The sequence below is a fragment of the Megalopta genalis genome, chromosome 4 (assembly GCF_051020955.1).
Source record: "Megalopta genalis isolate 19385.01 chromosome 4, iyMegGena1_principal, whole genome shotgun sequence".
NCBI classification, from domain to species: domain Eukaryota; kingdom Metazoa; phylum Arthropoda; class Insecta; order Hymenoptera; family Halictidae; genus Megalopta; species Megalopta genalis.
Window position 1 is genome coordinate 32,481,265 of NC_135016.1, and position 19,193 is coordinate 32,500,457.

The following is a 19,193-nucleotide window of genomic DNA, read 5'->3' on the forward strand; positions in this document are numbered from 1 at the left end:
GTTGAAATATTATCTGCAATAGATAAGTTACAGTGTATAACCATGTTTGACATGTTAATTGCGACAGGGGTCACTGTTCAAATCGACGATGGTAATAATACAAAATTTTAGATATTGACATTTGTCAATGTCATATATATATATAATTTAAGACAAATGTCAATATCTAAAATTTATATATATATATTATTTTTATAAATATAATATATATATATATATATATATATATATATATATATATATCAATTCGGGCGCGCCGGTCACCGGTGGCCCCCATGGCGTCACCGCCAAGTTAAGTGCCGGTCTCCGGTGACCCCCGTGGCATTCAACGTGTCAGTGGGTTTTATATGTATACAATAATATGTTTTAAATATTCCAACTGATTTATAATAATTAAACTCGTAAGTTATTATAAATTAATTACAACGAACGAGCTGTAAACGTTAACCATTAAATAGATTATTTTTTGCTCGACATTGCTCAATAATTCTCTGCGCTGTTCCTACGCCATGTACGAGGAAAATGTACACCTGCGGTCGCCGAACAAGATATTGCAGATCTGTTATATGTATATTTTCTAGATCTGTTCTCAATCCGACGACCATGAAGACAAGATCTCGTGTGGCTTCGACGTATCGAGTCGGAAGAAAGTTAATACATGTACACTATCATCCAAAAACATTTGGAAACCTGCCGCTTTCACTGAAGTTATGAAGTTCAACGAATGTTGCAATCGGGACGGTTCCGTCTCTTAGAAAACACTTGCCATTGTTTTCGGCGCGCGTTAACATGTGCGACAAGCAACTATTGACTTGTGCCAATTATTGAAACAGAGATATCTGTGAATTGTTAAAACGAATACCAAGTCTTTCCGTATTTCTCAAGCGTATTTTAATAGGCGCGAACCAACACTCAGATCGCGCTCGTTTTCGACGAAAACATAACGCAGCACGTTCAGGTTAATTTCTAATTTTATTTATTAATCTCTTTGTCGCAATTTTTTAACGTACTTCTTCGAGACGCGTTCGTCTTTGTATAAACTTTAATTGAACGCGTGAAAATTGAAGACGAAGAAAACTTCTCTTCGATCCTAATTTCTGTAAAATGACGCATGAACATGAGAACTTGCATAGAGATACGAATAGCCTACTTCCAATTAATTGCTACTCGAATAAAACGAGTCTATAAACTTCCTAAAAAAAAAGCGAGGAGACCTTGTGATCGACCACCGTAATTAAGGAAACTACCTGTAGCACGCTTTTATTTTCGCGCAAGAAAACGGAAGAATTGCTAACAGTAATGAAAGTAGTATACCACGTCGACTTGTGCAAATGAAAGTCGGAATAATTAACCTTTACCGTACACTTGGGATGTACGACGACCCAACGAAATTTTGTTGTGAAGCAAATAAGTTCTCGCGTCCTCTTTCCATGTTTCTTTTTACTACATGTAAGTTTATAATTAATAATTAAAATTATATTATATAATAATAATAATAATATATATTATAATAATTATATTATAATTATATATTATTCTATATTATTATATTATATTATTATAATTATATTATATAAAAATAATAATGATTAAAATAAAAATTTTCTCCACTTGTTGCAAGATACAGAAGCTACAGAAATATTGATTTCCTTTGTTTAGCAATTTTAACGAGTTGAAATAAACGCAATAATATTCTTAAGTTCTTTAAATATATGTTTGCCATTATGTATTAGGTCTACCGGAAAGTTCTGTCCGATAATGTCATTGTAAATTTCAATAGATATGCACATATTCATGTGAGACATATATTTTTGAAGAATGTTGCTCACAAATTGCCATCACGCTGGCAAGAGGTCATAAGTAACGACGGAAATTATATTGTACAATAAATATTACTAAATTTATGAAAAATCTAATATTTCCTTTCATTTCTTAAACGAGCAGAACATTCCGGTAGACCTAATATTTGAATTAATCGTTTTTCTCTCACAAATGCATAAAATATGCTTATACTTATCAAACCCTTTGCACTCGAAGCAATTTTAACTGTAAATCTAAATTAATTTTTCTGACTTATGGTACTTCCATTTTATATGACAAAGTGCATTTTATGCATATGAAATTTATAGTCTTGCGGCTCGTACAACAGTTAGACTTTTAACGCAATTTTTTACGTTTAGAGTTTTATAATATAAAAATTATCTTGGAACGTGATGTAACAATTATATAATGGTTTTAAAACGCTGTTGCCCTTTATTTTCGAATGTCTAAATAATATTCAGCAACGCTTGGTAGTCGAAATGATAAATACAGTAAATTCTCTCCGATTGTCCCTCAGCTCGTCAACAAAAACGGACAATTTGGGAAGAGGAGGTACGATTATTCGAGCCTCGCGGCTCGTTTTTATAGTTGTTGACAATCGATAACCATAAAAAAATTATTACTTTCAGCATTATTTCTGATGCCCAATTTGAAATAAAGAAATAACGAAATAATTTATTATCTGAAATCGCTTTGTAAAATTTAATCCCAGGAATTTGTTCGAAACGTTATTCGAAAGATTAAGTCGAAAAATTGATTCGAATAATGCCGAATACAGTAATGTCTCCCTAACTGACGCTCAAATTTTGCACAAAAATGAACAATTTGGGAAGAGGAGACACGATTATTCGAGCCTTGCAGCATGTTTTTTTATAGTTGATGACAATTCGTAACTATAAAAACGAGTCGCGAGGCTCGAATAATCGTGTCTCCTCTTTCCAAATTGTCCAGTTTTGTTTACAAGCCGGAAGACAATTGCGGAGGATTTACTGTACATAGTTTAAACGTAAAAGCCGTTTTGAAAACACGGGGCGTGACGCGACCTTTGTGTGTTGAAATTTGTATGCGGTGCGTACAGTAGAAGTTAAACGTGAATAAAAAACGATCCACGCGTAAAAAAATCATTACGGCGGTTTCTACGCTTCTTCCAATTGCGACAGAAGTTGAGAAGAAAAGATTCTAAGAAAGTACTAACGGTATACCATAGCTATATCGACTAGAAAGCGAAATTCGAGAAGGTATAGAGAGGTGGAAAAAAAGATCGCTTTCGAAACCACACTGTAATACAGCAAATTCTCCCTAATTGACGCTCGGATTGTTCACAAAAATGGACAATTTGGGAAGAGCAGATACATTGGCAATAACTATGAAAACGAACTACTCGAATAATCGTATCTCCTCTTCCCAAATCGTTCATTTTTGTGCATAATCTGAGCGTCGATTAGGGAAGATTTACTGTACACGGTATCTCCATAATTAATCTGCATCGCGATAATGACAAAATATACATCGAGCTGCTTTCGCCACAATACTTTCAAGTACACAGATTAAAACAATAGAATGCATGCATTCGAAAGAAGTTGAAGTAGACGTTTTGACAATTGCATCGCAACACATTAGCGAAGATAAGTATACAGAAAAATATGCTGGCATCATGAGAAGCCCCAAGGTTCCGTTAGGTTAAAAAAGTTTTAAAATTACGTACTTGTGTATTTGGAATATATTATAATAAAAATGAATTTTAAGAGCTAGATAAAAATGAGCGTTACTCAAATGCGACCGACGCCGATCGTACGAGAACGAAAACGTCGGAGAAAAACTGCATCTATGTAATGTCTCCTTAACTGACGCTCAGGTTGTGCACAGAAATGAACAATTTGGGAAGAGGAGATACGATTGTTTGAGCCTTGTGACTCGATTTTATAGTTGTTGACAATCGATAACCATAAAAAAACGAGCAACAAGGCTCGAACAATCGTATTCTTCCCAAATTCTCCATTTTTGTGGACAATCCGAGGCGTCAATTAGAGAGACATTACTGTACCGTACTCCTGAAAGGAGATGGCTGCGTAGGCACCTTAGTCTTTGATACAGTCACCGGTCTCGGAATCGATCAACGAGGTCTCTTCAGCTCGGAAGTAATAAGTTGAACGTTGATCGAGTTTCACCGAAGTCGGCGAGCAATCGAGAAAACGTTTACCCCCGACGTAACCGGGTGAAAAGAAAAACTGGCCGGTCGCGTTTATTTTCAACGAACGAACCGGTGGTGATTGGGCGCCAAAGAAGAATCGATCGAATCGACGTGTTTCCGCTTACGTGTGTTTTGAACCTGATCCAACTGCAGGCACGGTCAAGGCACCGTAAAAGCAACCAATTGAAATCTTTACTTTCCCGGCGCGCGGTAAACTTGAAAAGTGTGCTACCACCTTTCGTTCACGGCCGACGAGGCTGCCATCGAGAGTGCACCGAACCCGTTCGGCCACCACGAAACTCGAAGGAAACTGGGCTTGCCGAACCGAATCCGGCTCACGGCTATCTGATTTTCAATGGGGAAAAGATGCGAGATGGAATCGAGGGGCAGGATGGGTCAGTATCTGTCGAGTGGTGCTCAGAACTGATCAATCTTGCAACCTCTTGCGCTGGAACGTCGACGCTCGGCGGTACCTTCCACCAAAAAGTTTGCCAGAATTCATAATTTCGTACGATTTTCATGAATATCGGTACTCTTGTGTTTTTTCAGATTGCCGTATCGGAATATATTACCAAAAATGCAAAATTCAAAATGGAAAATCGAACACCGGAGTCGGGCATATTTTATTCAAAGAACGAACAAAATGTTGTTCGTGGAATAAAAATAATGTGCTTTTATCTGTATTCAAGATGGTAATGACTGGACTGCGAATGATTTTTCTGCGAAATTAAAATGTTCCATATTAATAGTAAGTAACAAAAATTGAATAATAGAAATGTATTTCTTCTTTCAATGGTTTTAAGAAGTTGGAAATAACGTGACAATGTTGTTACATTCTTCTGACGTTTTTACTGTTTCGAGTTGCGCGTACTCGTTTTTGCTATAAATGCATAAAATCCGCTATCTAGTAATAACGCGTTGTGCAAATAAATATTTATAATATACACGTTATGATAAACATGCTGTAAAATGTGCAAATAATTGCACGCTATCTTGCTTCATACTTTTTAGTTTCTAATATTTGCAAACCTATTTTCGGCGCTTGATGTAAGAATTAAAATCATGTTTAGAGCGAACATTTTTCAAACGATTTGTGCAGATACAATATTTGGTGCCAGAGAAGATTATAGTCCAATCGACCCTCGACCCTGTTTGAGAACAGGAGACACGATTATTCGAGCCTTGCGAGTTGTTGTTTATAGTTATTGACATTAGGAAACTATAAAAACGAACCACATGGCTCAAATAATCGTATCTTCTCTTCTCAAATTGTCCATTTTTGTTTAACCTTTTAGGCACGACGCGCCACTATAGTGGCTTCCGCGAATGTCATCTTTCAGAACGACACGCCACACTATAGTGGCTTTCGCGGATGTCACCTCTCTGGACGACGCGCCACTATAGTGGCTTGCTCTAGTAGCTCACTCGCTCATCGTTTCAACCAAATAATCGTCTTCATATGCATTGTTTCACACTTCTTTTGTCTTCACATCGATTTACAACAGTCTACTGGGTGTCCCAAAAATGTCTCGCAATCCGAAAATGGCGGATTCCTCGGATCATTTGAAGCAACTTCTTCCTTTATAAAAATTTTCTCCGAGGCACCGTTAACGAGTTATTAACGAAAAACAGTGACCAATAAGAATCGAGTACGGCTGACGTGAGGCCAACCAGCGCACGAAGTCCAGTTCCGCTCATTGGCTCGATCGCCTCGCGCCAGCTGAGCTCGCCTCTCATTGGTCACTGTTTTTCGTTAATAACTCATTAACGATGCCTCGGAGAAAATTTTTTTACAGGAAAAAGTTGCTTCAAATGGCCTGAGGAACCCGCCACTTTCGGATTGCGACACATTTTTGGGACACCCCCTGTATATACAGTATCAGACTCTGTACAGTACACATCAGACTCTGCCGTCCAGAGAAATAGCCTCGCGCAGAATTCAGCCGTACCTAAAAGGTTAAAGCTGAGAGCCAATTAGAGAGAACTTGCTGTACTTTGTAATTGATCCATTGCAGATTTCCCTAGCTAGTACACGTGCAAAATGTAACGCTTAAGATATACTTTATCGCAAGACATGTTTGCTGACTAACTGCAGCAATATTGTACCATGTTCTGGAGGCTTACAATGCGGTTGAAATAAGTATAACTTGAACCACAATGCAATCTAAGGAAATCTCTGCCTTGGAATTTCCTAACCAACGAGGATATTTCAACCAAAGGAAAACGACATAAATCAAATTTAGCGGTAGAATTGCAATCGACTATGATTCAATCAGGGCGATTGAAGTTTTTGCTACCGGCGATCATTTGGATTTCTGTGAAAACTATAACAAGATAGAAGCGGTAATAAAATATCGGGGGATTCGATATAATAGAATAATAGTAATCTGCGAAAGTATGAAACCAGCAAATATTTCCATAGCTTAAGATTTTAATCCTACGGTGAAAGTGCGCCGGATTGTTTTGCAACTCTATCCTATGGAGTTTATTGATCAATTCGGAGGAAGTGCAGATATTTTTACCGTTCATATTTAGACGTACAAAGTTTACTGCTACTTGAACCAAAAAATAGGTCAGAAAGTAACACTTAAATATTCAATCAAAGAGTGACCGACGGAGCTACTAAAATTTTCACAACTTCATCTTCTTGTTTCCCCTCTTTTATTTTGATATTGATTCGGGTAAGATGCTTTTATCCACAATGAACGACGTACCGCCAATAAATATAATATAATAGGTCAACGCTGTACGCAACGTTATAAACAAATTCCTCACTATTATTAAATGATTCGAGCGAAACGAAGTAACGATCTTTATCCTATTTTTATATCCAAGTTACTCCGAACAAACTTCGAAACCAATAATTAACTTTCAACTTTTCCGCGATTTAGTTTACTTGTGATAATTCAGATAATCAAAGTAATCTTTCGTGTGCAATAGTTTTCTTAATTAGAAATTTCAATTTAATCCTTTTAGTGCTAAGTGAAACGAAGAAGTATAGTAAAAGAAATATCTACTTCTCACATTATTTTTACGTGTACTTACATCTCATATTCATATCATAAATCGTAAAATGATCATGATAGATCGTTTTCTTGAATACTATAAATTAAACAATGTGAAACAATTAAAACAAGAGGTTTAAATTATATCGTCGAACATTTTGCAGAAGCAAATTAATATAAAAAGAGTGATATAAAACAGAGATAATTACAAAGTGGTTTATGCAATGAATAACAAAATATCGAAAATTATTAATTACAAATTAATGCTGAATTTATATCGATCGAATCAATAATAATTGATATATATTTCGTTTCAATTATTATTGATTCGATCGATATAAATTCAACATTAATATATATATATATATATACGATCTGGAACGATCTACAGATCGTGTTTGCGCCGCCGTGTGCGTGTACACGAAAAAAAAAACGCCAGTCGTGTCATTAGATACTAATCGTTTGGAATCGGTTCGGTGGGAAGACCGAGCAATTCGATTCACCGCGCTGCATCATTTCCCGACTCATAAAGCAACCACGAGACACGCCGGTGGAAGCAATGAGGAAGCAAAAGCGCCATCGGGAACAGATGGAATGTCTATTTTGCCTTCGCGTTTTCACAAGCGGCGGCGTGCCATCGGGAACACCGACGACAAATGTTCCGACGAACGCACCGACAGAAAATCTTTTCCTGATACGTGCGACGAATCGCCGGCAGCAACGCGACAAATATTCTACACGACAGAAACGCACCGCGCATTAATTAACGGCCGATACGTGTTCCCTTCTCCTGGACAATGAAAAAACTGTGTTCCGTTACAAAATGTGTAATTGCATATCCCCGCTTTTCGCGGAGGAATTTTTCGTCTAGGAATCCCCCATTGCACGAGGGGATCGAGGTTAGGCCGTCACGGTATCCAGAATCCTGTAACTTTAGATGTAGGTCACCGGTAATGAAAGAGAAAGTACCTTTGTAAATAGAAAACAAGTTCGGGAATAGTCATCGCCTGACCTTTCCGGTGAAATGAACGCGCAATTAAAAATCATTTTCACGAAGCGTATCGTACACTTTGTTACCTCATAATCGAAGGCAATTTTGAATAAGGTCGTATATCTTCGAAAATATTCAACTGCGCTAGACAATGCGCCGTGCGAATGCATATGTGCAAGCATTTACCAGCGATTTTCTAAATAAATACTCGATACGCATGAAACATGAAGTATTTGTGTTCTAGAATTGTTATCGAATTTTCTCTGGTACTACTTCAAACACGTATGCAGAGCGTGCAATATTTACTATGAAGATCGAGTAAGTACTACTGTTATTATAAACCTGCTAGTCGCGTATCTTAATTACACCTCGGTCGTAATTAGGGCGTTGTCCACGTAAATTCGGTCTCCCAAAATTGACAATACTCGAGGAAACTATTGGGTTGGCAATTAAGTAATTGCCGATTTCAGTTATAGATGTCTCTCACTCCCATTTTTATGATATACGTAAATGTTACATTATAAAATTATTATTATTATTATTATGTTATTTTTTATTATCCGTGAATGTTAGCAACTGGACAAATTGAATGCAGCGGTCAAGGAAAAGCGACCAGAATTGGTCGATCGTAAAGGTGTCATTTTCCACCAGGACAATGCTAGGCCGCACACGTCTTTGTTCACTCGGCAAAAATTGATGGATATTGGTTGGGAATTGATGTTACACCCACCATATAGTCCTGATCTCGCGCTATCGGACTACCACTTATTTCGATCCCTGGACAACTCCCTTCGTGGTAAAACTTTTAATGATGATGACACTGTAAAATCTCACTGAGCTCAGTTTTTGGCCGAAAAGGATCAGACTTTCTACGAGCGTGGAATTTTCAAGTTGTCAGAGAAATGGCAAAAGGTCATTGAACAAAATGGAAAATACATTGCAGATTAAACTTCATTCCAAGTAAAGAAAATTTTGTATTTCATTGAACAAATCGGCAATTACTTAGTTGCCAACCCAATATATAATCCTGGAGAATATCGCGTTCTGTCATGCTTCGAGGAAAAAGGACTTTTGAGAAATGTGGACAAGACCGAGGCCTTTCACGGACGGAGGAAATGGAAGTATGATTCCGGATTTCGAGTAGGCGTTGGTGAGAATGTTATTCGCCGAGGTACAGTTAGCTGAACAATAACTGAAGTTGCAAAATCTGTGCTGAACACCAAGGCTGGATTAATTTTCAAAAACATAAGAATATTGTATAGAAACTTCAAAGTGTACACATGTTAGCATGATAACGATTACATCAACAGAAAATCCAAGACACATATTATATTATCGTTGAAGCCACACAGTTGTGATTCAAACTAACGTTTCCTCTGTACGGTCGCGCAGAATTAAATCGTGAAAAAAACTTAATCAATTCGCTCTTGAACTTGTCTAATTTCGAAAGACAAAAAGCAATATTCCTCTGTCGTGTAATTTTCACGGCAGGATAGGATCTTTGAGAAAGCTAAGTTCAAGGGCGTGGAAGTGTAGACGTCACTCTTTCAAGTGAGCACAGGCAAAGTTTTTTTTTATCGTTTCACGCAAAGTTACACGAGTTCGATGATCGATAATTTTATGGTGATAATTAAAAATTAAGCGGGAGTCGATGTTCCAGAATCACCGATTTATGTAGCAAATTTTTATGCGACCATAGAGAACCATGGTGAACGCATCGGGTGTCTTCTTTCATGAGTATTGTTACTTTGATCTCTAGTAAAACAAAGAAAATACATGAACAACCAAGTAAATACTAGTAACTTAAAATTCTCCAATATTTATTATCTAGCGCTAAATCCATTGTTTGCTTTTATTTATACTCGATAGTTAACAAGCATTTACTAGGATTTTAATGCATACAACCGAAAGTCCCGATAGAAACGGTACGTGGAAGCAATTACATTTTCATCTTTCGTAGGTTTTACCGATGTTTCATACAGCACAATGCTTTTATGACAGTCCGAAATATCCCTAAATCGGGGCTAATCTGCGAGAACAGAGCGTTGCAATGTGCCGGAGGCTCGGAAACCGCCGATGGTTCTATTACGTATCAGCTGATTCAGTTACGCGCAGAGTGTGCTGCACACACCGAGAGCGTTACTTGCAATTTCGAGAAGATTTCTTTGTGCCAGACTGCGGCGATAAGTTGATGAAAAGCGAGGAAACATTCCGTAGTAAACAAGGCCGAGCCGACGAAGCCCGTGTGCCTATCAATGAAGCGTGCATACGTGCGCACGTATGTACATATCACGCAGGTGTAACACACGTCGCCCCAAGCACTTCAGGGTAACCGTGCGAATTTTCACGAAACAGGTGGCAACAGCGCGCAGGTCCGACGGGAGACGGTAACGGGGGAGACGGGGAAAAAAGAACGAGCGCACGCGTTCGATCAGCTAAAAGCCACACGACGAGGAACGCGACAAAAGAAAGCAGGGGAAGGAAAACGACGGGAACCGGGCGCACCGGAGATCGGCGACGGCCGAATCGGGGACATGGTTCTAGTGAATTTGCTGGCGCTCACCTTAGGCCTGTAGAACCATTTTCTGATAGACTCCATCGTAAGGCCGTCGAGGATGTCGGCAGGCTCACGGACGAGTCGTCACTGCGCCTCTCGCGGCCAAAGCACTTGCGACATAGCGAAACGTGCCACCGCGACCTTACCAGAAACCGTCACCACCACCAGACACCAATAATCGAACGCATACGCGATGGAGTTGCCTCCGTCGGCCAGTATCACCGTGAAACGTACAACCGTCGTCGATTTCGCTCGAGCCACGCATCCGAAACTACGCGTCAAACGTGAATCGCGCGTCCGTACGACTGACTGACGACGACGACCACAGACTGCAAAGGCGCAGCTCCCCGTTGCGCATGCGTCAACGCACGATTATGGTTGACATGACGTACACCCACGGTCAAAATAGTTCTACGCCCCACCTCTAATGGCACGAAAGTCGCCGATACACGAGAAAGCTCTTTTTCTCATACTATGTTCTATATGTTCGGTCCTCTCGACTTTTAAACGATATCATAGCATTCCCCGGAGATTATGATTTTTAAATTTTCTGTTCAATTTTCCTGAATTTCTGATTATGTGTACATATATAACTTTTAGGAGCAGTGCTTTAAACGATCTGTAGTGTCATCTACGGCGAAACGATGAACCTGTTAACTCATTTAATTGGCTATTTATGTCCCTAGGTGGCGGAAAACGGTATTTCGATGCGCGCCGTTTGTTTGAAAATTGAATAACAGATTCGACTTTAAACATTAAAATTGTTTATAGGAAGAGAAAATAAAAGCACCAGCGATACACAGAAGGAATTTAATAATATTTAATCGGAATTTAACATATTTTGATCTACGTGACTAGATTATAAAAAAAGCAATTAAAAATGTACGACTTTAACAATGTTAAATAGTATGGATCACAAATTATGCACATTTATATGTAGGTTCCATATTTCAAGTATACATTTGCAGTTAAAATTACAAAATAGGTTCCAACAGATCTACTTAATAGTAAAATTGTCTAAGCCTCGAGTCAATATGATGATAAAGGACAACACAATGGATTCTATTATACAAGTACATTGATCACATAAACTATGAGCTAAAACAGAATGCAGTCTAACGTTATACAAATTCCTTCGATTAGGTTAATAAATGTCATCGATGCAGAACACAAACCTATTAAAGGATAATGATAAGAGGGCAAACTTATACTACCTCGTTTTACTTCTTGAGATTTGTGTACACATGTCAACGAAATGGAATGTATATTTCTACCATAACGAGTAACGAGTAGTTTTTCTATGTCGAACCGCTAAAGAAGAATTCATAGTCTGGCAGATTTGCAACGCACTCAAACGAACATTGTCTCCAACAATGCAATTGGTCTTAAATATTAATAGAGTAGAAATGGAACACACCTTGTGCGTGTACTCTCAAGAAGTAACGCATAAATCTTATGTCATTTACTTTGCTTAAAACTTTTTGAAAGTAATATCGAGAACGTTCAACGATTGTATCAGGGCTTTTACCGTTGCCTGAATTAATGGGATGCAACTTAGATTCGAGTACTCGACTGCACTCTCAATTTAGATCTGAATATCTAAGTATTCTGATACTTATACAATTTCGATTTAAATATCCCAATACTTGGACACTCTGATAATAAAAGCCCCATATTATATCCATTATCACCCTACGATAACACTTTTAAATCGTAACTAGACTTTAAAATTTAATTCCCGAACAGCTTAACGTAATTCATCGAGACATAAATCACTATCGCTAGTAAAAATATATTAAGAATTCTTATTTTTTTTTATACAAGGCAAAAATCTGCAATTTTTTTAAATAGAGACACGTTCGTGTAAGTAAATTTTGTCGAACAGTTTTTTCAATTACACCAGCAATAAACAGTGCATAGCTCAAAAAGTTGTAAGCAAAATGTTTTTCAGGAGCATATATATATTATGCTCGTCTTTGTGCAATAACACTTTACGACCGGTTGCTGAAACAGCCCTCGTAATTTCGGTTACACCCCCTATAATATTTCTGTCAAAAACTGTATGTGTTACCATAAATACTGGTTATGTAACTACAGAAACATCTAGTGTTCAATACAAGCATTACTATACATTTTGCTCGAAAAATTCAAAGTTTTACTACCATAAGTAGTCGTTTCAACTCTTCTTTGTATTTTTAATTGTAATGCACTACCACGCCTCTCGTACATAGAATCTGCGCGAATCACTATTTATCTAAGACATCTATATCACTTGAAATGAGAGTAGTTGAGTAACTTCTTGTTGCATTATATTACACGAATTCTCTTTTTTCTTGTTTTGTTAAAATACTTGAATCAATTAACAATTTGTCTGTTACAAACATTCAAACTCGTAATTAATTATATCCGTAATTGATTGCCACACAATAGGTAAAATATATTGAGTAATATGATCTAGTAAGTATCACCTAAAATAAGAAACATCTAAGTGAATTATCTGTATTATTGCACGTTGAAATATGTCAGGAAACATTGTCTTCTTTTTTTTTTCGCTTTAAGCAGTAAATGAATAATACGTTTTCTTATAAATTACGTCTTCGTCTCTTTGTCGTATTGTTTTCGCAATTGTATTCAATTTAAATGTCCTACAATACAAGATATCACTTAAGTATCGTTTTAATACTTACTTGTTATATCTGACGAATCAAGACTTAAGTATCTTCTAATACTTAACCGATATTAAATTTTCTAAAATATGCACAGAATTCTAATCAACTCTGTTATTAAAATATTAAGCATATTCAATGATATATTAAACAATCAAAAGTAATTTCCTACTAAAATAAAATTCTTTTCTAACTCTTTAGGCACAAAGTAGACATTTAGAATGAATAAAATATCGAAAATATAAGAACACTTTCCGATATATGAGTCGGTTGAGTTACATCATTTCTCGAATTTGTAAAACAGCTTAAAGTTAATAAAGGCATCAAGTAAATATTTCTTAATAGAAAGCACAAGTAGCAATATCATATGAATTTTCAAACCTATCGAATCCAAAATAATTTTGCAACAATTGAACGCAACTGCATCTAACAAGATTTATAAGGTATAAAAACACCAACATGAAAACTCCTTCAAATCCCTTATACAAATTCCATTTGCAAACATTCTTACACAGAAAAATTCTTCAAAATTCGGTAAATCACATTCGTTCTTTTGTACCAGCGGTGTTTGCATTTCTAAAATACAGATCAATACAAGTTTTAATAGATTCATTGAGAAAGAGGAGAAACATTAATGAAACAGGACTAATGCTACTACGTTAAGAATTCTATTTTAAACACAGTAAGTTACTTTGCATTGTTAAACAAATCTTTGACTTTCGGAACAACTGTAACGCTATGATATCAATTCCTACTGAACCAGAAAAAGTTGTAATGCATCGTGAGTTAATATTCAGTTTCAAATTACTTTGATCACTTAACGAAATGAAACTTTGAAATGTCTGGCTCCAGCAATGAAAGAGCAACTTTTTCCTTAACATAAAAAACATACAAGTACCATGTATTTTAAAGGCATCTTCACAATGCAATTTAGAATATCGAAATTCAGCAATGACTAATATATAATTCAATATGCCGCAATTATCTTAAAGTAAAACATTCTAATAAAATTCAGTTTCTTTATACATAACCTTCTCCATGATCAATAAACCACAAACGCGGAGCGCATTCATTTCATGTATCATAAACTCGTTGTAACATTAACGTAACTAATATACAATAAATTTACTCCCTAGGAAACAAAACTGTTCAAACAGGTAAAACTTTTACATGACTGTAAAATATCAGACAGTTCTCACTGTCCGTTAGATCTATGTACAAATTTTGACAAGAACATACCGACAAAAAACAATTGATTTCACCCTAAAATCAATAGTGACAATTTAAAATTAAAGACACAACAGAAATGCATAACAAACAATTGATAAAGTAAATGGCACATGTTCTTCTTGCAATTAGGAAACCATAAATTAAGGATGCTAACCTGTGTAGCATCAGTAACTCAACGAAGCAAGAGAAAAATGTTATCAACGTTACTATCCTTCGCTAGTGAAATGATAAATGTAAGGCATAGTTTTTTTGCGACGCATCAAAACTATCGTTGGCAAGATGAAAATCCTCTAAACATTCGTCGACTGGAATGCACGCTACCGAGTCCGGAGGATAGATTGTCCGTTTCGCAAACTCGTTGTTTAACTATACCCAAACTGCACTTTTCGGCACTGACAGAGCCATTTAATGATTCGAGCGTTGCGTTCAACGATGCTCGGCGGATCACTAACTCGCTGATTGCAATCGTCGTTGCCCATGCCAACGCTACAATTATTGTTCTGCCATTGACCACTCTGATTTGTCTGGTTATTACCAACCCACGAATAAAGACCTAACGCCGAGTCGACGGAACTAACGCTATCAAAAAATACCGGAGACGATGTCTTCGAGTCTGGTTCCGTGATACGCTGATAATTCTCCGAATCTAGACCCAAACGGTCAAAAAAGTTCTCGAGCTGAGTAATCGACCGAGGAGGCCGAGCAGGTACTTTGTTGGATCGACCGTTATCTTGACGCCAATAACGATCACTGATGTCCGACTTCGATCTCAGAATTGGTCGACCTCGACCTTCTTTCCAGCCGTCGGAAAATCTGATAGAAACATTAAGACATTCATTTTCTGCATTCTTCACAAATTGTTCTAATCAATGCATTATAGTCAAAGTCGCATTATTCGTCTCTACTGAATCTCATCCATAGACCAGCCACTCAACATAGCCTAATAATTTCACTTGAGATTATTAGTAAAAAGGAAATTATAATCTTCTTTTAGATACAGCGTTACTATTCAAGAATCTGTTAATAAGCTCCCGGAAGAGAAAGTGTTAAAGTTGAGTCACTTTAAAATATCGACAGTACAAAATAATACAATTTCGAACGTATCAACAAATATAGACTAATCGTGTTTATGCATACCTCGAATTGCACGTCGGACTATAATCCGTTTGACTGTTGCTACTTTCGGAGTCAGGACTATAGTGTCTCACAACAGAAAGTGGTGTACCGTTAGCGTAACTACCTTTTCTCGAGCGTTCTTTCTCCGTCGAGTGTTGAGTAGATGCACCACTGTCTCGACGTATATGACTCCAACAGTCCTGGAAAAATATTATGGTCATTATTTGTTTCTATCATGGATAACGTAGTAAATTTTTACTTAGGGCCGTGTCGAGCAGTGTGTATCACCTGAAACAGAGTACACTTACATCGTCCTTAGAAAGATATCATCTACTACAAAAAGATTGTTAATATTTTTTCAATGGGAGACTTTCTGCCATTTCAGTGCTCTTTTCAATCTAGTACTCTGATACAAGTGTCTCTATGCTTCAATCGTCGACACGACCTTGTTTGTATTTTGAGTGTACTTGTATTATTGGCGGCGGTTCACTGCGATGAGTACAATGTCCGGATGATCCTCCGGAATCCCTCGCAGTCGCTCCATGACTTAATTTGCTGGACCCTGATGATTTTTGCGTACGACCTCCAGATGATAGTACGCTACTCGCGTCGCCACCACCGGAACCTAACGAACGTCGAATGTGCCTGGAACTAAAATACATTATTTATTACTAAATGTTTATATTTTATTTTAAATGTGTTATACTAGAATTTGTCGGTTTTGTTTAGACTCTGATAAATTCCAAAACCTATTTTAAATACTAAGATTAATATGTTAATATTTTTATTAGCGATCTTTTCAGGCTACAAAATCATGTTATCGTTCAGTGAACATTTTATGTTTAACAATGAAAGTTTTATGTAATTGTTTTCCAACGTGAAGCGTCGGAAGATCTAAAATTCACATGTCTCCAAACAAAAGAACACACCCAGAGTTCCAACGATTTTTATAGCGCAATAACTCGTCGGCATATTGTCACATTGACAGAAATTATTGAAGCTCTGTGTAGTTTCAATGTCAAAGCTATATGTAGTGAGGTCGTAAAATCGAATGAAAGCTAAAGCAGTCGTGTCTCGAGCAGTGCGACAGAAGAACAGACGGAAATATAGGGTGTGAAGACTCTCAGGCTCCTCTCAGGATTGTATGGACTGTCTCAATTCTATTTGCGTTGGACAGTTTCTCTGTTCCAATTCAACATCGAAGACTTCATAACTCTAGAAATAAATCCCTGCATTATACACGTTAATGAACCCTTTAAGCGCAAAGCAATCTAAAATTGAACGCTCGTTGTGGACAAATATTCTCGGCGTGCCCCAACTAAACTGTGAACATACGAACACTAAATTACAAGTTTTGTTATCGTATAATCAAGTTTTCATTTCACTTCTATTACGACGAAACTTGTTGCAAACGAGATAATTTATTGTTTCCACCAATTAGTCCGTATATAATGCAATTTACACTTAATTATAATTTGAGTCCTTGCATCAGCAACTCTGGGAAAACTGGACTGTCTGAGTGGATGGAAAAAAATAGTTGGAAACGTCTTCTTTGTTAACAAGAAATATAGCGAAAAAAGTATTTAGTTTGCGGCATAACATTGCGTAAACATTTGTAATCTACTGATAATGATCGTAGATGAATCTTTTTAACGTACTCTATGGAATTAATTATATAATACTTGATTAAGTAGCCGTATTTATTTTTCGTTATACGTAATTATAAGTTATATATGATTAATGACTACGATCACTAAGTAATCTGGCAAACGTAATTAATGAATAACTGAGGTAATCAAAGAAAATGTAATCAATCGGTATATTCAAAACAATAATCATTCATTATGAAATGATCATAATTTACGATCATGATTGACCTATAAATTTGTTATTATACATAGTGTGTACGTCATAGTTACCGAACATTGACTAAATAGTGCCAGAAAAAATTGAAATAGGCAGCAGTTTGTCAAATATATATTGAAATATATATATGACAAATATAATGAATTAAAAAACACCACCGCGTTCATCATAGAGAATAGAAAACATTTTCCTTTTTTATATCTTTTTAATACTTATTATTTGATACTGAATAATTTTTTGAAATTATATATTACTATTGTCACAGATTACCAAATGTAATCCAGATAGATTTTATTAATTCATAACTGATTTAATCTGGGGACCTGATTAGTGATTATGATTACTTTTCATAATCAATTACGAAAACAGTCACAGAATAATCAATAGCTACACAACTCTGAGATGACGCGAACGTTATCTAATTTATGTGAATCTTTCATAGATTAATCCGTCGAAAATATGTGCGATAATGTGTCGGGATACCTTCGGTAGCAGACAGCGTCCCGCTTGAAACTGTGCTCCGAATAATCTGAACTAGTTTCACAATCCGGGCAATTGTTCGAAGATTGATGGTGCCCCGATGGCTTGGTCGATTTCGTCGATGCACGAGGCGACAGGGACGCTCTTCGTCGTGTGCTCGTGTGAAGGTCGGGCAAAGATTTGTGGCAAACCGTTGTGTCCACCGACGGCGAGCTGGCGGACTTTCTTCCGGCCCGACCGGAAGTGTGCGAGTGTGAATTACTCCGGCCGAATTTGAAGCGGGCGTCTTGTTGTAAACAATGCTACGAAAACATCAAAATAGATTGTTCAAAATACATTATACCATCTTATTTTAGTCACTTAGCTATAATTCTACTTTCATTGCAGATAGAAAATAATTATTAGACTGCGAATCTTTATGCAAAATAAATCAATATCAATTGTAAGAAGCAGTAGTCAGTTAGAAGTTTCTTTCTTTCTCTATCAATCTTAAGAAATTAAGAATAATACTTCGACATTCTGAAATTCTTTGACTCATCTTATAGTTCTATATTTCATCTACCCACTTTCGCCATAAATGCATTAAAAAATCTGCAGTCAATAAATGCTCTACGATTGAGCAGTCTGATTTTTACAGAAGCATATTGATGCAGTTACATTCTTCTTTTAATGGGACGTCAAATTTTTTTAACGCTATTAATGATATTGTACCGTATTTTATTGACATTCTAATGTCAGACATTATAGATACTAATCAGGAAGCTAAACTTCCAAAAAGAATCTTTCAAAACGTATTGTCCAGAATGTCTAAGAAATATTGTGCATGCTGTGTTCCAGTTCTTTAATTCAGTGTAGTAGATAGTGGGAAAATGATATTGATTTTGCATTGATCACGGAAATGCGGAGCAATAAATTGTATTAGTTTTTATGCTACTTTAAGCGACCCTGCAAGTGCCGAAACTGTTACAAGGCTAACGCTGGCACATACGAGGAAGTATGTCTTCCGTAAATTTAGATTCGAGAGGTAGATTTATTAAAGTGGCCATTACACGTTTTGTGGCGATTCTATCGATTATGCTAAACACGTGTCTGACACAGTGAAGGAATATGTTATGGCTTCCGTGTTCTACTCGCGAACGCGTGTATCTACAACATCCGGTTCCTAACTGCACTTCCTCTCTCGTGTCTCTTCGATAGTTACTATTCATTGGCCATGAGTACGAGCATGTGTGCAATGCACGAGAATGTAATGTGCGCAAACACTTTGTAA

General features: G+C 36.8%; 2 protein-coding genes across 10 annotated transcripts in view; both read right to left on the bottom strand.

Moving 5' to 3' along the window:
- The window catches only part of LOC117227948 (lateral signaling target protein 2 homolog), a 72,936-nt gene extending 62,048 nt beyond the window's left edge, over nt 1-10,888 (bottom strand). For all 8 annotated transcript variants that reach the window (XR_013033154.1, XR_004492199.2, XR_013033153.1 and 5 more), the window contains exon 1: nt 10,572-10,888. Coding sequence is in view for 5 of the 8 variants with exons in the window: in XM_076520993.1 (XP_076377108.1) it covers nt 10,572-10,607 (36 nt within the window). In the remaining 3 variants the exon portion in view is untranslated. The remainder of the gene's footprint in view (nt 1-10,571) is intronic.
- Nucleotides 10,889-11,361: 473 nt separating this feature from the next.
- Nucleotides 11,362-19,193, bottom strand: part of LOC117227943 (uncharacterized) — a 64,245-nt gene continuing 56,413 nt past the window's right edge. For both annotated transcript variants that reach the window (XM_076520994.1, XM_033483498.2), the window contains 4 exons: nt 17,927-18,225; nt 16,045-16,228; nt 15,599-15,777; nt 11,362-15,274 (listed from right to left, as the gene is read on the bottom strand). In XM_076520994.1, the coding sequence (XP_076377109.1) occupies nt 14,824-15,274; nt 15,599-15,777; nt 16,045-16,228; nt 17,927-18,225 (1,113 nt within the window). In that variant the 3' untranslated portion in view covers nt 11,362-14,823. The remainder of the gene's footprint in view (nt 15,275-15,598; nt 15,778-16,044; nt 16,229-17,926; nt 18,226-19,193) is intronic.